The sequence below is a fragment of the Pseudorca crassidens genome, chromosome 20 (genome assembly GCF_039906515.1).
Source record: "Pseudorca crassidens isolate mPseCra1 chromosome 20, mPseCra1.hap1, whole genome shotgun sequence".
Lineage (NCBI taxonomy): Eukaryota > Metazoa > Chordata > Mammalia > Artiodactyla > Delphinidae > Pseudorca > Pseudorca crassidens.
The window spans coordinates 50,461,944-50,479,899 of NC_090315.1; the positions used below are offsets into that span (position 1 = coordinate 50,461,944).

At 47.7% G+C, this 17,956-nt stretch overlaps 1 protein-coding gene and 1 pseudogene across 3 annotated transcripts in view; both read right to left on the bottom strand.

Moving 5' to 3' along the window:
* Positions 1–2,912: 2,912 nt before the first annotated feature.
* The window catches only part of CFDP1 (craniofacial development protein 1), a 135,866-nt gene continuing 120,822 nt past the window's right edge, over positions 2,913–17,956 (bottom strand). For 2 of the 3 annotated variants that reach the window (XM_067719708.1, XM_067719709.1), the window contains 2 exons: positions 14,693–14,851; positions 2,913–3,239 (listed from right to left, as the gene is read on the bottom strand). In XM_067719708.1, the coding sequence (XP_067575809.1) occupies positions 3,231–3,239; positions 14,693–14,851 (168 nt within the window). In that variant the 3' untranslated portion in view covers positions 2,913–3,230. The remainder of the gene's footprint in view (positions 3,240–14,692; positions 14,852–17,956) is intronic. The other variant, XM_067719711.1, reaches the window with a different exon arrangement.
* On the bottom strand, positions 10,678–14,277 carry LOC137215420 (cytochrome c pseudogene; annotated as a pseudogene).

Consider the following 17,956-nt stretch of genomic DNA (forward strand, 5'->3'; position numbering starts at 1 on the left):
GTTCTCCTCATGTTAAATTTCTCCCTTCCCTCCCTGACACAGCCACCTTGTCCCTTACTTGAGCGGAGATCTGTCTACACCATCAGCTTTCTGAGGGTACAACAATGAAAGCTCACCGGCAGACCATGGAGAGGGGCTCTGGAAAGGAGAGTCTCTGGGGACTGGGCAATTCCAGGCTGCAGGGAACCAGGGTGGAATCTTCCAGACTTCCACAGCCCACCCTCCCTCTGTGGTCAACTTCGTGTGCACAAAGATTGCATCTGGTGGTCCTGTTGGATCTAAGTTGCCTTAAGAGGGCATGAAAAAAAAGCTGCAGAAAAAAAGGAAAGACTTTGCAGGAAAGCCTGAAGCAGGAACCCTGGGTACACCTGTGTGCCCAAGGAAGGAGGTGCAGTGGGATGGCATTTAACATACCTCGACTCTCCGAGGTACTGTCACCTGGGCACCAGCCCCTCCTCCCCTCACTCGCTGAAACCAGGCAGCATCCCAAAGAGGAGAGGGCAACACTGCCTACACCGTGTAGCACAGAAACTTGGTTCTGGGGCAGGGCTTATGCCTCCCCACCAGCTTGTCTGCCCAAGGCCCGAGTGTGTCTAGGTGAGGCAGCACACTCTTCCCCAAAGAGAGGTTCAGATGCCGCCCCACGGCACAAAGGACTGGAAGCTGAAGCCAGTGTGCCCAAGCCTTTGGTGTACTTCTGACACAAGCTTCTGGCACCGGAGTGTGCCAGCTGCCATTCTTCTCAACTGGAAGCATCTCTTCATCTTTGGCTGCTCTGTCCCCTTGCACTCAAATCTTTCCTTTCCAACGTGAATCCTTCAACTAGGAGCTGGGATCCAGAAGGCGATGAGAGGCTGTTTCATCTCGCCGGCAGGGCCCCCTGCCTTCTGTCCTCTAAGCATAAGACGTAGGTGTGACCGCCGGCAGTTTCGCAGTCTGACCTCAGGCAAGTTTCCTCTTCTGGTCAGATAACTTGTGAGGAAGCACTAGGCACATGGAACCACTGCATCATTTATTGATGAAGCTAAGAGCTTCTGAATCCTTCCCCAGGAGTCCACCATCTTACACCAATTCCTATCTGTTTACTGGTTTTTTGGTAATTAAAAAAAAAAAAAGAGTCATGGACTCTTACCCAACATGCCTGAGCAATTCCAGTTCTGGCTAAAGACTGATACCAAATACCAGAAGAAGACGCACTCCAGAGAGCCACGCCGCACACACCTCCTCTGTCCTGCTGAGGCCAAGAGGCAGCACAGCACCTGGAGAGCCCTGTCACCTGGCCTTCCTGGTCCCTGCCTGGCTACCAGCAGCACCATCACGCCACTCTTCTCTAGGGAGGTTTTCTGCACCCTCCTGCAGCAGCAGCTACCAGCTGGCCTGCTGGACCTGTCAGTTCTCATGAAATCGGGCCCTGGGCTCCTAGTCCTGTTCCCCTCCTCAGCCCCAGTGGCGCACGCCTCACTCAAGACTTAGCTCTTAATGCGGCCTTTCTCCCCTAGGGACCTCATGCAGCGCTCCTAATTAGAGGACTGTGTTCCTTGGGAAATAGGTGAACAGAACACATAGAGAAGGCTGTTTTTATTCTTTGACCTTATGCTGTTTTAGGGCAGTTTTTTTCAGTAATGGGAAGGTAACAGATGCTCTGGAAATGTGATGCGTTTATCTGGGACAAGAAGACAAAGACTGATGGCAGGAGCAAGGCCAGGAAACTCATCTCTCAGGGATTCTCTGGACTCCACAGACCAGCAGGAAGTATCCTTGGCTGCCCTCCTCAGTCATCCATGCCACGGACAAGGGAGGCGCACGGTGCCCGGCAAAGGGCTACCGAGCTGCCTCCCGGCGCTGACTCAGGCCCCCACTTCCTGCAAACATTTTCCTTGGCAATTCCCGACTCCTAGATAAAGAGATGTCACTTCCTTTGGGAGTCAGGCAGATTAGTTTTCACTAAGTGTGGATGTGAAGAGCTAGATAAAATATTATCCACCTGTTCTTAAAAACTGTGGGCTATGGTTCAAAGAAGACTCTGACAGAAAAGATGATTCTCAACTGAAGATGCACACACCTCAATCAGCCCGACCACCCAGCCTGGCCTCAGTGAGTAATGAGGGTCATAACCTCACGGCCATGCAGGGCTGACAATCAGGTCTTGGCTGCATGAGGTTCTGCCCACATATTAGAGGACTGGAGGGGGAGACCTGTGCGTGTTCCCTGCACATGTCACTGGCTCATCTCGACCCTGTGAGGTTCTGGTATTACTCAGGCCACTTACAGACCAGAAAATGAAGGTTCAGAAAGCTGAACTGTGCTCAAGGTCACAGAGCTGGTAGATGTCCAGGCAGGATTCTGAATTCCAGTCTTTGGAACCCTACCTCCCCCAAACCTGTCCGTGTTACTCAGGACATCCCCACCACCAGCCCACAGGGGCAGGATGTGCTGTTTACTGCTTTATTAATATGAAGTTTGGAATTTAAATTTTCCTAAAGAGTTAAAAAAAAAAGTCCTTTGGAGTCTTCTTTGACAAACCAAAAATTAAAGCATTACTGAGGTGAGAGCACACATGAAGTTGACTTTGAGAACATGAAAATGGCTGAAGGAAAAGAAAAATCCCTAATGCAGTAATAGTGTATCCTTATTTTCAGCCTCACATTATACCAGCAAATAGGAATCCCATTCAGGAGAGAGAAAGAGATCAGGAGAGAAGCAGGAGTGGAACTGAGAACAGAGCTGCCCAGGGACTTGGTGTTCCACCAACACTGGCGAGCCTCTTCACAGGGAGCCCTACAGCCTCTGGGGGTTCACGTGTGTGCAGGCTGGTCACTCTCTCCACCATGGTGGCCAGGACAGGCCTGGGAGGTGCTGGCTTGGCCTGGTGGACTTTGTAGCAGAACAAAGGAAAGGTGAGTGCTGTCATCTTCACCAGCCTCTCACAGGATCAACCTGTACTTTTTAATTTTTATTTTTTAAAGGACAAACTATTAAAAGTAAAATGAATGAAATCACATGAGATCAAGATACAAAGACAGAAATTCAATGTAGAAAAAAAGACCTTGCTGGGAAACAGTCAATGGGAAACACGGGAAACATTTCAAAGACGCACAAAAAGCTCACGTTGTAAACAGGATTAAGCTGCTGTAGGTTCCTCATCACATCAGGGTTTCATTTTGCTCAGCCTGAGATCTCGCTCGATTTCAAACTGTCTGTGATCCACTCGGTCTAGAAAAGCTTTCCGTTCAATGTACCTGGAAGAAAATGAAGGTATCTGTCAGCAGACGCAGTAAAAGAAAATGCCTCCCCTGCACTGTCCTGTCCTGTCCCCCGCATCCCTCACCCCGGTGTAAAGGGGTCCACTTGGCCTGTGGGATTATCGGGTTACAGCAAACATAAACGGATGACCACAGGTGGTGCCCAGAGTGGACAACACGACTATTTCAGGAACATCCAGACCACTCCCATTTAGTCTAAACAAGCACGTTTCTGGTTCAGATGTGAGTGAAAATAGAATGAAAAAGAGAAACCAACAACTTATCAAGGGGAAGTACATTAGAGGCTGAAGGCAAGAAAATGTTGCAATTTTGTAACCAGGTTTTAAGGAAAGAATGGGGGCTCCCTCCAGCCCAGGTTCAGAGCCTGGCTTGGTTAGACATTAGCAGACCATGCTGGTCAAGGAGCGTCGCTTTTCTCAGCAGCAAAATAGTGACACCACATTTCCTGGCCTTGGCGGTGCGCTGAGTTGGTGGGGAGAGAAAGCTATGTACCCTGCACACACGCATCAAAATGTGGGAAAAGGTGCCCCTACAAATGGAAGAAACCAGTAAGAACTACCTCCTGGGGCTGCAGGGAAGGTGAAGTGGGCTGAGGTGCGCAGAGCGCTCACCGTCGAAGGTATTTACCTGCAGCTCCTTCCTTCCCCTCACCCTTCCCACCACCTCTCCTTGTGTCCTCCACCCAGATGCAGCCAGGGTGCTTCTGCGAGGACGACAGAAGAGGCCTTTCCTTAAATTCCTCCAAGGGAACGAGGTCAAGCACCTCTGCCATCCACGGCTCACACACAGGGTCCCCTAAAAGCTGGTGGTTTGCCCCTCATCTTGGCCAGGCTCAGCAGACAAGGCTTCCGTCGGCCTCCCAGGCAGGGTGAGAAGGAAGCACAGGGCTGAAGCAGCAGGCACTGCGAGGAGAAGGCTGGCCGCTGAATGAGACACAGCTGCATTTTCGTGCACCTTCTGGCCTGAACTGTGCTGCTGCTTGCCTGAGGGGAGGGGATCTCTGCTGCTAATTAATCTGTTGAGAGAGCAAAACTGCCACTGAAAACGGGAGGCAGAATTGAATCTCTGCACTAATCTTTCCTTTGTTGCACTGTGGAAAATATGCATCTGTCATTACAAGGTCATTACGTTTAGGGTGAGAACGTTAGCAGGTTCAGGACCCTGTGTTCCTTTGCTGAGTTCAGAGCCTCGCTTGCCTGCCCACAGCACCCTGTGAGGAGCAACCCAGTCCAGCCCATCCGCTCTCCAGCCAGGCCTGCGGCCACTAACCCTATACCTCACTACGGACAGGGTGGCAGCTCTCAGCTTGAATCCCGACCCTGCGGCTTGCTAGCTGTGTCTCTGGGTAAGCCACGTAACCTTGCTAATTCTGTTTCCTAATTTGCCCGCCCCCCAAAAAAAGGTAATCATCCTTAATCATTCCTACTCTGAAGGGCTGTTGTGGGGATTAAATGCAATAGTGTACATATTATGCCTAGCACAGAGCAGGTGCTCAATAAAATGGCAGAGTTGTCACCATCATTTCGGGAAGCCAGCTTCTGTCAGGGCTCTGAGGACAATCAATCCAAGGGGAACAGTCAGCTCTCTTGACGCACGTTATCAGCAACTACTAGCTACCACCTGGTCTGGGATCAGGAACTCAGCTGCTGTGTCAAAATTGCCAAGGAGGGGCCAGAATGGCTGGAAACACAAGGGCAGGGCCTGCTTGTAGGCTTGACATAAGCCCTCAAGGTCAGGTCATCAAATTTCGCAAATGAAATACAGGATGCCTGGTTAAATTTCAATTTCAGATTCCCCGGCAGATGGGGAAGCCACAGACACTGTGGACCCCTTTTGATAAAGTGTGAAAGCAGGAGAGACTGTGGCCGGTAAGTAGACACATGACAGAACAAATTCATCTTCTGTCTACCACCAAGGGACCCATGATTCCCCAGTGGGGACTGTTAACCGAGATCACTGACGGGCTTTGTCACACTACAACCGTCACCCCTCCCCACCCCAGCCCACAGGCCCTGGTGAAGACCACGACGGAGATCAGTGTTCTGACAGCCTGCGCTTTAACTGCCTCTCTGGAAGTTCCCAAAGAACAAATGCGGGAGCCATGGTTCAAGACAACTTTAGGGCATGTTTCAAGAGAGCCATTACCCAGGGATACCTGAGAGAGCGGGCCTGGGGGCGGAAAGAAGAGGAAGTATGTGGCTTTGAGCATTTGTGGTCTGTCTTCTTGACTTTCCTTTAAAGAAGAGGAAGTGATACTTAAATTAAGATGCTCACTGAGCATGAATAATGCCTTCCAGGTTCCCGGAAGCGGTGCTGGTGCCGGGTCCAGCTGACTTTGAGACTATCAAGAGCGAAGCCACGCTGGGTGCTAAACAAGCAGGTGCAGGCAGAGTTCAGGTTTAGGGAACGCCTCAGGCAGCAAAGAGGGGCACATATGCAGAATGCAATTCTCAAGGGCAACCCAGACAAAGGCCATCAAGGCAGGTTTGGCGACTTCATTCCCCCATTCACAGCATCTGCAGCTGCTAACAGGATCCTTGTGATGGCTTTGGTTTGCGGCCAAGAGCTGATCAGGAACAACACTTCTACTCGACATCCTCCTCCCACCCTCAAGACAGAAAAGGTGCCAAGGATGAGGGTGGCTCTGACATTTACTATGTGTGTGACTGTGGGCAAGATACTTTATTTTTCTTCTCTGTAAAACAGGAATAAAAATTACAACACCCCTCTGACAGTACAATGAAACTGTGAGAAGTACTTTGTAAACAATAAAACCAAAAATGCCTATGAGTGTTGTGCGGTTCTTGCTTCCCATTTCTGACCTGACTGTATCACTATAAAGCCTCAGAAACTGGGACAGCTGGAACAGGGACCAAGAGACCAAATGCCCCAGAAAGAGGAAGGGCTTGTGGGGAAGGCTGCCTCCTCCAAGGTGGCCCGAGTGGACGACCTATTTAAACTGAGCCTCAGAAAGTTTTCAGGCACCTTAAGCGGGTTACAGTCCCAGAAGAGAACCACCAGCTGACAAGTGCAAGGCTTCTTTTCTGGTCTGTGCCCAGCACTCCTGGGGACCCAGACTGATTCAGCCCAGTCTACTGGGAAGGGCAGAGGGGATCATCCCTTCCCACCACTCCTGCCTTATGTGGCCCATTTAAGAGGCTACAGCTCTTCACTGTCATTAATAAAATATGCTAATAGCACCAAAACCTAAGGGATTTTCTAAGCTTTCCCTTTCAGAACCAGGTTAGACACAATAGGCTCGGTCATCTTTTTGATCCTGCAACCCAAATTACTTTTCTGCCACCAATTTTCTTGAGATCTAGGCCAATGTGGAGGGAAGGAAAAATAGAAGAAGAGGACGAGAAGGGTAGAAAATGCTTCCAGAGAACATGTTAGTACCTACTTCTGGGAAACCAGGCTGCAAGTGAAAGGACGCCCATCCACCCCCACAAGAAGGCAGAGTTCTGTGGGGCAGCTGATCCCCAAAAGCTCCACCAAACAGTCACAACCGCCCACGAGAGGCGTCCTGCCCACTGGTTAGGAAAAGAAAGAGCACAGGGAGGTGCAGGGAAATCCGAAGCAGGCACATAACAGAGGACGTTTCAGGGCTGCGTTATCACTATGCCCTCAGCAGAGCCAGCAGGCGTTCTGTGCAGCATAAACCTGAGAAGGAAAGTGGACCAACACCAGAAAGCCACAGACAGCGCAGGCCGTCTGAGGCTGGAGTAAAGCTCTGTGATGGAAGTACTAAGAGGTGCACTTCTTTGCCCTGAGAAGTGCAAGTGAAAGAAGCAATCTGCTCAACATCACACAAGCCCTGTGCAAGAGGATGACTCGCAAACACCTCGAGGGCCCAAGTGAAAGGGTGGTGATTTTAATTTTCTTGTCCACTGCTTTCCTCCCATCTCACCTCAAGATTGTGCTCGTTCTGAAAGAGTGACTCTTGGGGGTCACGGAGATAGATTCTTTGGAGAAAGAAAATTATTTTCTCTCTCCTTCACGCCTCTCCAAATCACAAGCACACCTGGTCTCCAATCATCGAGCTCCATGACCTTCAATTTGATTGCCAGCAGCAGCCGAGACCAAGCCCGTATTCCTCTCATTTTCTCTGCGTTGATCCCTCCCCCTAAACCTGCTGGCCTCTACCTCAGCAGTGTTGGAGAGACGCACTGCTGATGGCGAACACTGCCAGGGAACCTAGTGCGATCAGTTATAGGAATAGAGGGAAGCAATGTTAAAGGCCTTGAGTGCCGACTGGTGACACTGATCCTGAAATGCTGGACTGTGCCCTGGAGTCCACGGCTCAGAGGAAAGGCAGCGATTCTTTGCTGTGCAGCTGACCTCTTTGGAACAGGCATTTTAACCAACTTTGCTGTCTGAAAATGATGCCTAGGTGGAGATGTCATTCTGACTTGTCATGCCCTTCCTTTCTGGGTGGTTAATGCCCATCTTACTAGGTTCCAAAACAAAGCCATGGCTGCCTGACAGCTAGTGGGATGTGCATTTAGACAGTGCAATGGCTCAGCGCCTGCTCTGGGACAGATGCTCTTCTAGCACCCCGCTGGTGGCAGGGTGGTGAACCAGACCCTGCCCTTCGGGGCTTACCGTACATGAAACAAAACACGACAACATGTATCAACTGACAATAAATGTGATGAAGAAGGTCAAAGAGGGTGATTTGATGGAGGGTTCCTAAGGTGGGGCTACTCAGAGAGTGAGAGTGGCATCTGAGTGACACAACAAGAGCCCACCGTGGAGGAGGACCCGGAGGAGCAGTGCAGGGGCTGGGCCGCCTGGAGCAGGGGAGAGGGTCAGAGGTGGGCAGGGGACGGCTCGGGGGGCCTGCAAACGCCAGGGTAAGGAGGTGAACACTCGTTTAAGTGCTACTTAAAATCAGCAGGGAAGAGAGGAAAAATGGTTTGTACTTTCAAAAAATCATTTTGGCTGTGATGTAGAGAAGAATGGAGGGAAGGTACAGATACAGAAGCAGGGAGCAGAGCTTGTACCGGACTGCAGGCAGCTGGGATGGACCAAAATACTTCATGACAGAACTGTCTATTGGACAGTTTCAGGATTGAGTGGAAAGAGGATGCTCCGAGGGCTTTCTTTCATCAGTTGGGTGGATGGTGATGGTGCCGTTTTCTGAGAAGTCTGAGGAAGGAGTCTGTTTATGGAAAGCAAGCAAGCAGAGGTATCTCAAGCTATCCAAAAGTAGAGCGTCCCTATAACACCTCTCTTAGCTGAAATGGCGTGAAGTGAAGAAGCAATTGCCTTTTGGTGAAAACGAAAATCCTCTTCAGATTTCTTTCAGTTAGGGAGAAAATGTAGAGGTCTTTCGCAAAAGCAAAGTGGTGTAAGCAAGCTTTTGAACAGTGGGGGATATCTGTATTTGGTTTTGGATGTTAAGTTTGATGTAATGTCTTGGACATGCAAATGGAGATGTCAACTAAACAGCTGCTACGGGAGTCTGCAGCTCAGTGGGATGGTCCGGCAGGAGAGAGCTTTTTTGCGAGTTGTCAGCAGAAAATAGTACTTAAGCCAGGGAATTAGCTTTCCTGGGGGAGAGAATATGAGGAACGACGGCTGCCCATCACTCAGCCCTGGGACTTCCCTACTTTAAAAGCCCAGAGAAGGAAGAGAGGCCAGCCTGGGAGACAGAGAGGAGATGCCCCCAAGCTGTACTGGCCACGGTTGTGGGAAGTGTTCCTGAAGGCTTGGCAGGAATACACCAGGAAGGGATTTAGAGGAATAGAGCACCTAGCCTTCCAGTAAGGCCCTAAGCTTGGCGTGGTCAGTAATGGCAGACAGAAGAAAGAAGAGGGGGCGGAGACTTGGCGTGGGGGGGAATCCTATAAACATGCCAGACATTTCCCCTACTTATTTAATTCCCATTATAAACTTGGGAGTACACTGAAGAGTTTCTACTTCACAGATGAAGAAACTGGGGCTGGAGCACATGGCAGCCTGGTAGAAGAGCCAGGATTTGAATTCAACTGCACTTCAGTTTACTGTAAAATATAACAAACACGCACACACACAGAGTATAAAATGGGCAAGGCAGATGAATCACTATATAGCAAGCCAAGAAGCAGAAGATGAGCGCCCTAGAGAAGTCCAAGCTGTACTGGGAGAGCTTGCTTTATAATGATTTGCAATTAGGCACAACTAGATTGTAATGTCAGAGGAACAGAAACTTGAAAGGGAAGTGGAAATGTGGGCAGGCTCACACCTGGCTGGGCTTGGGTGTTGGGTGTGGGTGTGGGGTGAAAGTTATGAACGTGCCTCCTGAAGGCTGGCAGCATTCGGCTCCTTGACCTGGTGACGGCCTGAGAACTCGACATAAATAGACATATACTGTGTGCGTTCTTTTGTGGCTTGCTTCTTCACAAATTGACCTAATGGACGCATTGTTTTTGCCCATTTTTGTTTTTGCCCATTTTTGACCTTCATATAAATGGAATTAAAACAAATAAATATAATACATGGAACCATACTGCATGAACTTCTTTGTGTTATTATGTTACTGATATTTACCCATGTTCATTCCAATTGGTAAAGAGTATCCCAGTGTGTGAACACATCACACTTTATTTGTCTATTACAAATAGACATCGGAGTTGTTTCCAATTTGGGGATGTTATGAAAAGTACTGTTAATTGAGAAGCTACCTGTCAGTCTAACTGCCCCTCCTTTCAAAGAAATCTCTTTTTTCTGGCTGCTCTTAAGATTTTTCTCTTTGTCACGGGTTTCCTGCAACTTCACTCTGCAGTGTGGATTTCTATTTTATTTATCTTGGGATTCTCTGAGTTTTGAAAAGTCTGTAAAGAGGTGTCTCTCATCTCTTCCCACGCTGTCCTCCAGGAGGCTTAACTTCCCTCTTCCTTATTTTTTGTCTCTCTGAACAATATTCTGGATGATTTCTTCTGGCTCTTTTCCAGTGCATGTATTTCTCTTTTCTGCTCATCTAACTACTATTAAATCTATCCCTCTCATTTTTAATTATAGTTATTAAATTTTTCATTTCTAGAAATTTTGTTTGGGTCTTTCAGGCCACGTTTTATAGTTTCTTCTTCTTGCAAATATTTTCAAGTTTGTCTACTTCTTTAAATACAGTAGGCGTAATTGTATTAAAACCTGTCTCTGATATTTCCATTGTCTAAATTCTTTGCAGATCTGGTCCTGTGCCTGCTGTTTCTTTCTTTCTTTTTTTTTTTTTGCGGTACGTGGGCCTCTCACTGTTGTGGCCTCTCCCGTTGCGGAGCACAGGCTCCGGACACGCAGGCTCAGCGGCCATGGCTCACGGGCCCAGCTGCTCCGCGGCATGCGGGATCTTCCCGGACTGGGGCACGAACCCGCGTCCCCTGCATCGGCAGGCGGACTCTCAACCACTGCGCCACCAGGGAAGCCCCCTGCTGTTTCTTAAGGTGCTTTGCTTCTTTATGTGAATATTTTCACACAGCAAAACTGCTTTTAAAAAATTGGACAGTAGGGCTTCCCTGGTGGCGCAGTGGTTAAGAATCCGCCTGCTAATGCAGCCCTGGTCTAGGAAGATCCCACATGCCGCGGAGCAACTAAGCCCGTGCGCCACAACTACTGAGCCTGTGTGCCACAACTACTGAAGCCCGCATGCTATAGGGCCCGCGTGCTGCAACTACTGAGCCCACGTAGTGCAACTACTGAAGTCCATGTGCCTAGAGCTCATGCTCCGCAACAAGAGAAGCCACCACAATGAGAAGACCGCGCACCACAATGAAGAGTAGCCCCCGCTCGTCACAACTACAGAAAGCCTGCGCGCAGCAACGAAGACCCAATGCAGCCAAAAATAAATAAACTAAATAAAATTTAAAAATTGGACAATAATAATCCAATATTGACCAATGTAGCTTCAAATTCTATTAAAGCTTTACAAGGGGAAAGATGGGATAGCACTTACCGAAGTAGAATTACTATCAAAACACAAAAAGCACAACATCATCTTTTAACCTCAATTCCATCTTATTTTAGGTCTGTATTACAGGAATATTTTTTATCACTATCCATGATTTGGATTCTTGTATAGGAGAACAATTTAAATATGGTGTCTGTAAAAATGTCACAGTCTCATAATAAATATGGTAGAGGCCAATCATTACTCATAAGTAGCTTTTTTGAGATGTTATCAAATAGGACCTTTCCCCCTTAGTTTCAGCAGAGATCACTTTTGTTCCATGGTAATACTTCTTGGGATTCTCCACATATTCCCTCAGAGCAGACTCTCCCCAGGTGGCCTTTGCTCTCGTTGGCATCTGTGTAAGAGAATTTGGGGGCCTGACCAAACAGACCTTTCAGGTTTGGCTTGTGCTTCCCACCCTCTGACACTGTGGCACTGGGCACACTTCTCAGTAGAAATCTTCTTGCCCTTCTCGACAGTCCCTGTTTTGAAGTCAGCTCTCTAAGTTACATACGTGCTGGATAGGCTCACCCAGCAGCTGACTGTCTTGCTCTCATTTCTAGAATTTAGTTGCTGTGGTCTAGTGAGTCTCAATCCAGGCTGTGCATGAGAAGCACCTGAGGAGTGATTTAAAGATACCGGTATCTGTGACTCTTTTTTTTTAAATTGAGGTATAGTTGCTGTACAATATTATATCAGTTTCAGGTGTACAACGTAGTAATTCGCAATTTTTTTTTTTTTTGGCGCAGCCGCAAAGCTTGTGGGATCTTAGTTCCCTGACCAAGAATTGAACCCGTGCCCCCTGCAATGGAAGCGTGGAGTTCCTAACCACTGGACTGCCAGAGAATTCCCAAGTAATTCACAATTGTTAAAGGTTATACTCCATATAGTTATAAAATACTGGCTATATTCCCATATAGCTTATTTATTTTATACGTAGTAGTTTGTACCTCTTAATCCTCTACCCCTGTCTTGCCCCTTCTCCCTTCCTTCTCCCCATTGGTAACCACTAAGTTTGTTCTCTGTATTTGTAAGTTCTTTTTTGTTTTATTCACTCGTTTGTTGTATTTTTTAGATTCCACATTTGTCTTTCTCTGTCTGACTTATTTCACTAAGCATATACTCTCCAAGTCCATCCATGTTGTTGCAAACGGCAAAATTTCATTCTTTTTTATGGCTGAGTAATATTCCATCGTGTGTGTGTGTGTGTGTGTGTGTATACACACACCACACAGACATCTGTGACTCTTGATTCAGCGGTGCACAGGGATGCCCTTGTCATGTAACTCTGGAAAAACCCCCAGAAGGTTCTCATGCTTAGCCAAGGTAAGAACCAGAGTAATAGTTCCCTCCCTGGACTAGGGGTTGGGCCCTTTAATCTGCCAGGAGCTAGGAAAGGCAGTGAGTGGAGGTATGGGGTGGGCACTAGAGAGGGCAGGTGAGAAGACCCAAAGGCAGAGCACAGAAGTCATCAGATCTGCACTGGAAAAATACAATCAGATCCGTGGAATCATCTGGCCAGGCGGAAAAGGCTCAGAGACAGAGGGAAAAGCAAAGAGCTTAAAAGTTGTATGCTATTAGCTGTTCCCTAACCCAGTTATGTGATTTTCCATTGCCTGAAAAGTCCTCATTGGGCAGATGTCCTTTTTAATCTTGTTTTCTCTTCCAGCCTACATTTTCTTATCTCTCCCTTATCTTCAACAGCACCACTCCTTACTTTTATAAGACCTCTATTAACAGAACGAACACTGTCTAACCCATATAATCAATCCTCAGAGAAGCAGTAAAGTGTGGCACGCACTGGCAGTTCCTCTGCTGCCTGAGATCACCAGGCAAACATGGAGAAGTGGCGGGGCTGAGTTACTAGAGCTGAGTCAGAGTAGGGAGGTTCAGGGCATGCATCAGAGGCCTTCTGCAGGTAACACTGACTCCTGCTTGTGCTTTCTTGTGGGCCCTTCCCCAGATGGCTATGGTACTTCTACCTCTGTCCTGTGGCAAATCATCTTTGACAGATGGACTTAGAAGTCTGGTAGTTAAAAAAGCTCATGAAGTCATTAAAGGCATTTTTTTTTTAATCTACTGATCAGCTTCTACGTTCATTCAAATACTCGTGAAACCTAATCTAGAAAAATGACCCCCCAAACAAATCCCTCACCTATCTTTATTATAATTTAGCATATAAGTAACCTGAATGACTACCACTTAATACACACCTTTAAGTGACAGTGACGGGCAGTTCTGCAAAGGGCTTTATGTGGACAGGGCTTTATGCCTTTCTTATCGTACTCCACTTTATTGCACTTTGCAGATACTAAGTTTTTAACAAATTGAAGGACTGTGGCAATCTTGTGTTGTCAGATGATTGTCAGCATTTTTTAGCAATAAAGTATTTTTTAATTAAGGCTTGTACATTGTGTTTTAGATATAATGCTTGCATCCTTAATAGACTACAGTATCGTATAAACATAACTTTTATATGCACTGGGAAACCAAGAAATTTGCATGACTCACTTTATTGCGATATTTGCTTCATTGCAGTGGTCTGGAACAGAACCTGCAATATCTCTGAGGTCTGCCTGTGCTATATACATATATGCATGATATATATATCACGTTTTGTCTCATGAGAGCCTCACAACCACCCTAAGGGTGGTATTACTATCTCAGTTTTACTGGTGAAGGAGCTGAGCCTCAGGGATGCACAGCGACTGCAGGGAGAGCCCCTGCTGGAGAGGGGCAGGCATGTGGAGTACCAGGGCTGTCTGATGGGCCACGCACACTTCCTTTCACTGTTAGGGGTGGGGAGTGTGGACCTTGAGCCATGGACCCACTTCTGTCGTAACTTTGTTCTTGGCTCCTTCTGAGGTTCCTAAGTACTCAGTGAACACCGTTTCTCTCAGGACATTCCTGTACACAGTTTATGGACACCCTCTTTGTATTCCAAAGTGAAGAGGAAGAGGGTGCATGTGATGGCCCAGATGCTGTCTGAGGGCTGGTGTGTCACATAGGTTGAAGCCAAAGGTGAAGCCCCACCCCGGGGCCACAATGACACGGACAAAAAGATCCCACAATACCCGACAACATCTAGGCGCTCTGTTGACTCTGCGTTTGATGCACTGAGCTCGTCTGGCTTCTCAGAAGGCCAAATAATTCAGATGAGACTGAGGCTGATACGGTGAGCCAGATCTGACCACATGAACAAACGAGGTGACTTACAGTTCATGGGAGCTGCAATTCAGCAAATTCAGCTTGGCAGACGTGCCTCTCCCCGAGAGAAGTGCTGCTCACGTGCCCCCCCACCCCCTTCCTGTCACCCCAATGTTTTCCTCACCGACAGGACCTGCCCACATTAGAACACAGCTTCAACAACAAACCAGAGAGCTCATGTTTTTTGTTTTACCGTGAAAAGCTCCTGCCTACTTAAATTGGGTGGCGCATGTGCAATGAACTAGCCCAGGGTTTGGAGGATTTTCAGAGAATAGAATGCACTGCTTCTTACCCCTCCTTCCCCCGATTGTGGATGGCTAGTTCTTCGCCAATGCCCTCCTCCTCCTTGAAGCTCTCCCAGTCCAGCTTGGACTTCTCTAGGGTGCTCATCTTCTGCTTCTTGGCTCCTATTTTCCCCAGAAGGCTGCTCATGCCACTTGATCTTTTTAACCTAGGGAAAGCAAAAACATGAAACATGTAGCAGGTAAAAACTCTAATCTCTTGATTAATGGTTTTTCTGATTGGCACGGGCCTCCCTAGATTCAAGCGATTTATCTTAATGGGAGCCATGTTTGCATCCAGGGTACTTCCTGTCGCTGTGGAGAGCACAGTAAGGAGACCAGAATCCTAATGCACTCTTCCTGCTCAATACCTCTGACCACTCTAACGACCTGGGGATAGGAAATCCTGAAGACCTCTGTCTGCTCTGTATGACAGACAGGTCTCTGCTTGCAAGGAGGGAGAAGTGCAGCATGATTCAGACATGGTTTTACAATCACATGCCTTGCTTCATATTCCAGCGTGAGCCATGTGACTTTAGGCTAGGTATTTAACTACATCTGCCTCGGTTTCCTAATCCACAAAGTGAATGCTTACTCAGAGGGCTGTAGTGTATCCTCTATATAAAGTGCTTAAAACAGCAGCTGGCACAGAGCAAAGGGGCAATAAATGTTATCCATCCTGAATCACTGTCATCATCTGTGCACTAAAGCCCCAGGGAATCCTTTCAAGAGAAAGAGAACCAGATCCCAACACTGATGAGCAAGAGTTACAGGATCTTAAAAAGACCCTAAGATCAGTTTCCTTTCAACTCCTGTGAGTCAGGACCCTGGTTTTTCCCAGGAGGTGGAGAACATTCCTCATCCTGAAAGCAGGGAATGTACAGCCTGTGCTCTACTTGCTGGTTATGCTGTCGTGGACGGTGGGAGAAATCCCATATGTCCAAGTTCAAGTCCTGGCAGGTCAAATGTTTCTAGTCAATGTTAAATGTATGAGATAAAATAAGCAAGACAGAATGCAGCTAGTAAGAAGGTGGTACTAGGGGAAGGAAGTATGGAATGAACATGGCTTTTGGTCTCTTTAGAAAGTAAAACAAGTTATATACCAGCACACAGGAAACTAGAAGCCATTTTCTGCTTTACTGGGATATGCAAGACGGTTAAAACATTTAAAACCTCTCTGAGCTAACAACACAAGGCCTACTGACAACATCAATACTAATACCTCTCACTTGCCTAGAAGGCTCATTACCCAAGTGTTTCATAGCCATTTCTCATCTTACTCTCCCTAGTGCCGTGAAAGAGGACCACTGAGTCTCAGAGTTGGAGGAGGAACTTCAAGATGATCTTGTGTCTCACCAACCATTCTGAAATCCCACCTTCCTGCAGCACAGGGCCAGTGAGGGGTGGCTCACTACCTCTGCCCTGGAACGAGCCGATAGGCCAGTGTCCACACTGAACACAAGACTCCTGGGGCTGAACCATTACCCTCCACACTCTCATTAGCTTCCCTGTTGTGGTCATACCCTACTACAGGCTGTCAGCTTAAGATCAACTCAGAAGAGGCTGGACAGGCATCACTGTCCTCATTTCGAGTTGGACAAATAAAGTGCAGAGAGGTTAAATGATACAACAAAGGTCAGACCAACAGAAGATGCAGATCCAGGGCAAAACAAGGCTTTTCTGACCCTCAGTGTGGTGCACTGTGCTGTCTCACTTCTAACGTGAGAATTTACTTGAGAGATTTTCTGACGGCTATTTTATTCCCAATTTGCTTAAGGATTTTCCAAAGAGCTCTTTATGAGCTTTTGATTCATATCTTCTAATTCTTTTCCGGATAACGGTCCCTACAACAATCTCTCCATCAACACACACAGACTATATTTTACCAGGAACAGAGCATAAGTGGGGAGGCAGAAACTTAATATGGCTCAAATCTTTCCCCTTCTCACCTGCTTCACTGCTACTGTCCTGGTTCTCATTTTTATATTCTCACCTGGATGATTAAGCAGGCTCTTCACTTGTCTCCCTGACTTCTGTCTTGTCCCACCATCACTCACCTGCTCCATCCTGGCATCTATCCTACATGCTGTCTTCACCGTGAATTTTTGAAAATATGAAGCTTATCACGTCTTTCTGGTTAATGTCTCCTCCTTGACCCCTAACTACTCTTACAATAAAGTCTAAACTCCTTCGCTCGCAGAGTTCTTCCTGATCTTCTCTCGCCACATCTCCCCTTGCAACCTACACTCCAGCCACACCTGCAGTTCACCTCTCCTGGTCCCCCTCCCATTCATCTGGTCTTGCCTTAGCTTAGAAACTGCTTCCTGCAGGAGGCTTTCCCAGACCCTTCCCCCAGTCTCTGAACTAGATACCTCCTGCTGGTGTTTCTACTGCACCCCTGTTCTTTTCCCATTACGGCACTGCTCCTCTCCGTAACAGGTGCTTGAGGGCTCTACGTTCAGCTGCTGCTGCACTGGTCAGCTCTGAGGAAGCTCAGAACCACTGCGGACAACATCTCACCAAAGCCACACACCTGGAGGCTTTCCATTTCTGGCCGCAGGGTGTCCTTTGACCCTGCCTACATGCCAGAAGCACTGTGGTGGAGTGGTTGTGGCGGACAGGAGCTGGTGGCTAAATGGCCCAACCTCTTGTCCTCACATAGGCAGTCCTGGGAGGTACACTGAATGCTTCTCAGAAGTCCTGATGGCTCGTGGCCTTGGAAATGTGGGCACTCTTGTATTGGCTTTTCGGCCTTCCCTGCCTCACTTTTCCCACCCCCTCAACTCTTGCTTCTTGGCACACCTCCCCAACTAAACCACCTGCACTCAAAGCCTTACCTAAGGTTCTGCTTTGAGAGGAATCTAGCAAAGATGTTGAGGAGAAACATGACTTTCCCTTTGCAGGCTCTATATCGTGTGGATACTTAAGTTCTGGGTCTCCAAATCTCTCTCTAGCACATGGATATAGTTCTGTAAACGGTGGACACTCGATAAACTCAACAATGTCACCTGGATCACAGAACCAATTAGTGGGAGAGAATCAGATTTTTGCAGAATAAAGGTGTTCAGAACACTTCTAAATTGGGGAATTCTAAGGGGAGGAATTTCCACTTATATTTGCCAATCAGCTCTCAGCAACTCAGGGTTCCCCATTTTATCTGGGCAGCACCACGGCTCTGTACACCATCTCTCCCCGACAGCCTACAGCTCTGACAGTATTACCAGAATATACCATCTTTTCAACAAGTCACTTCGAGAAGTCTATGGGAAAATGAT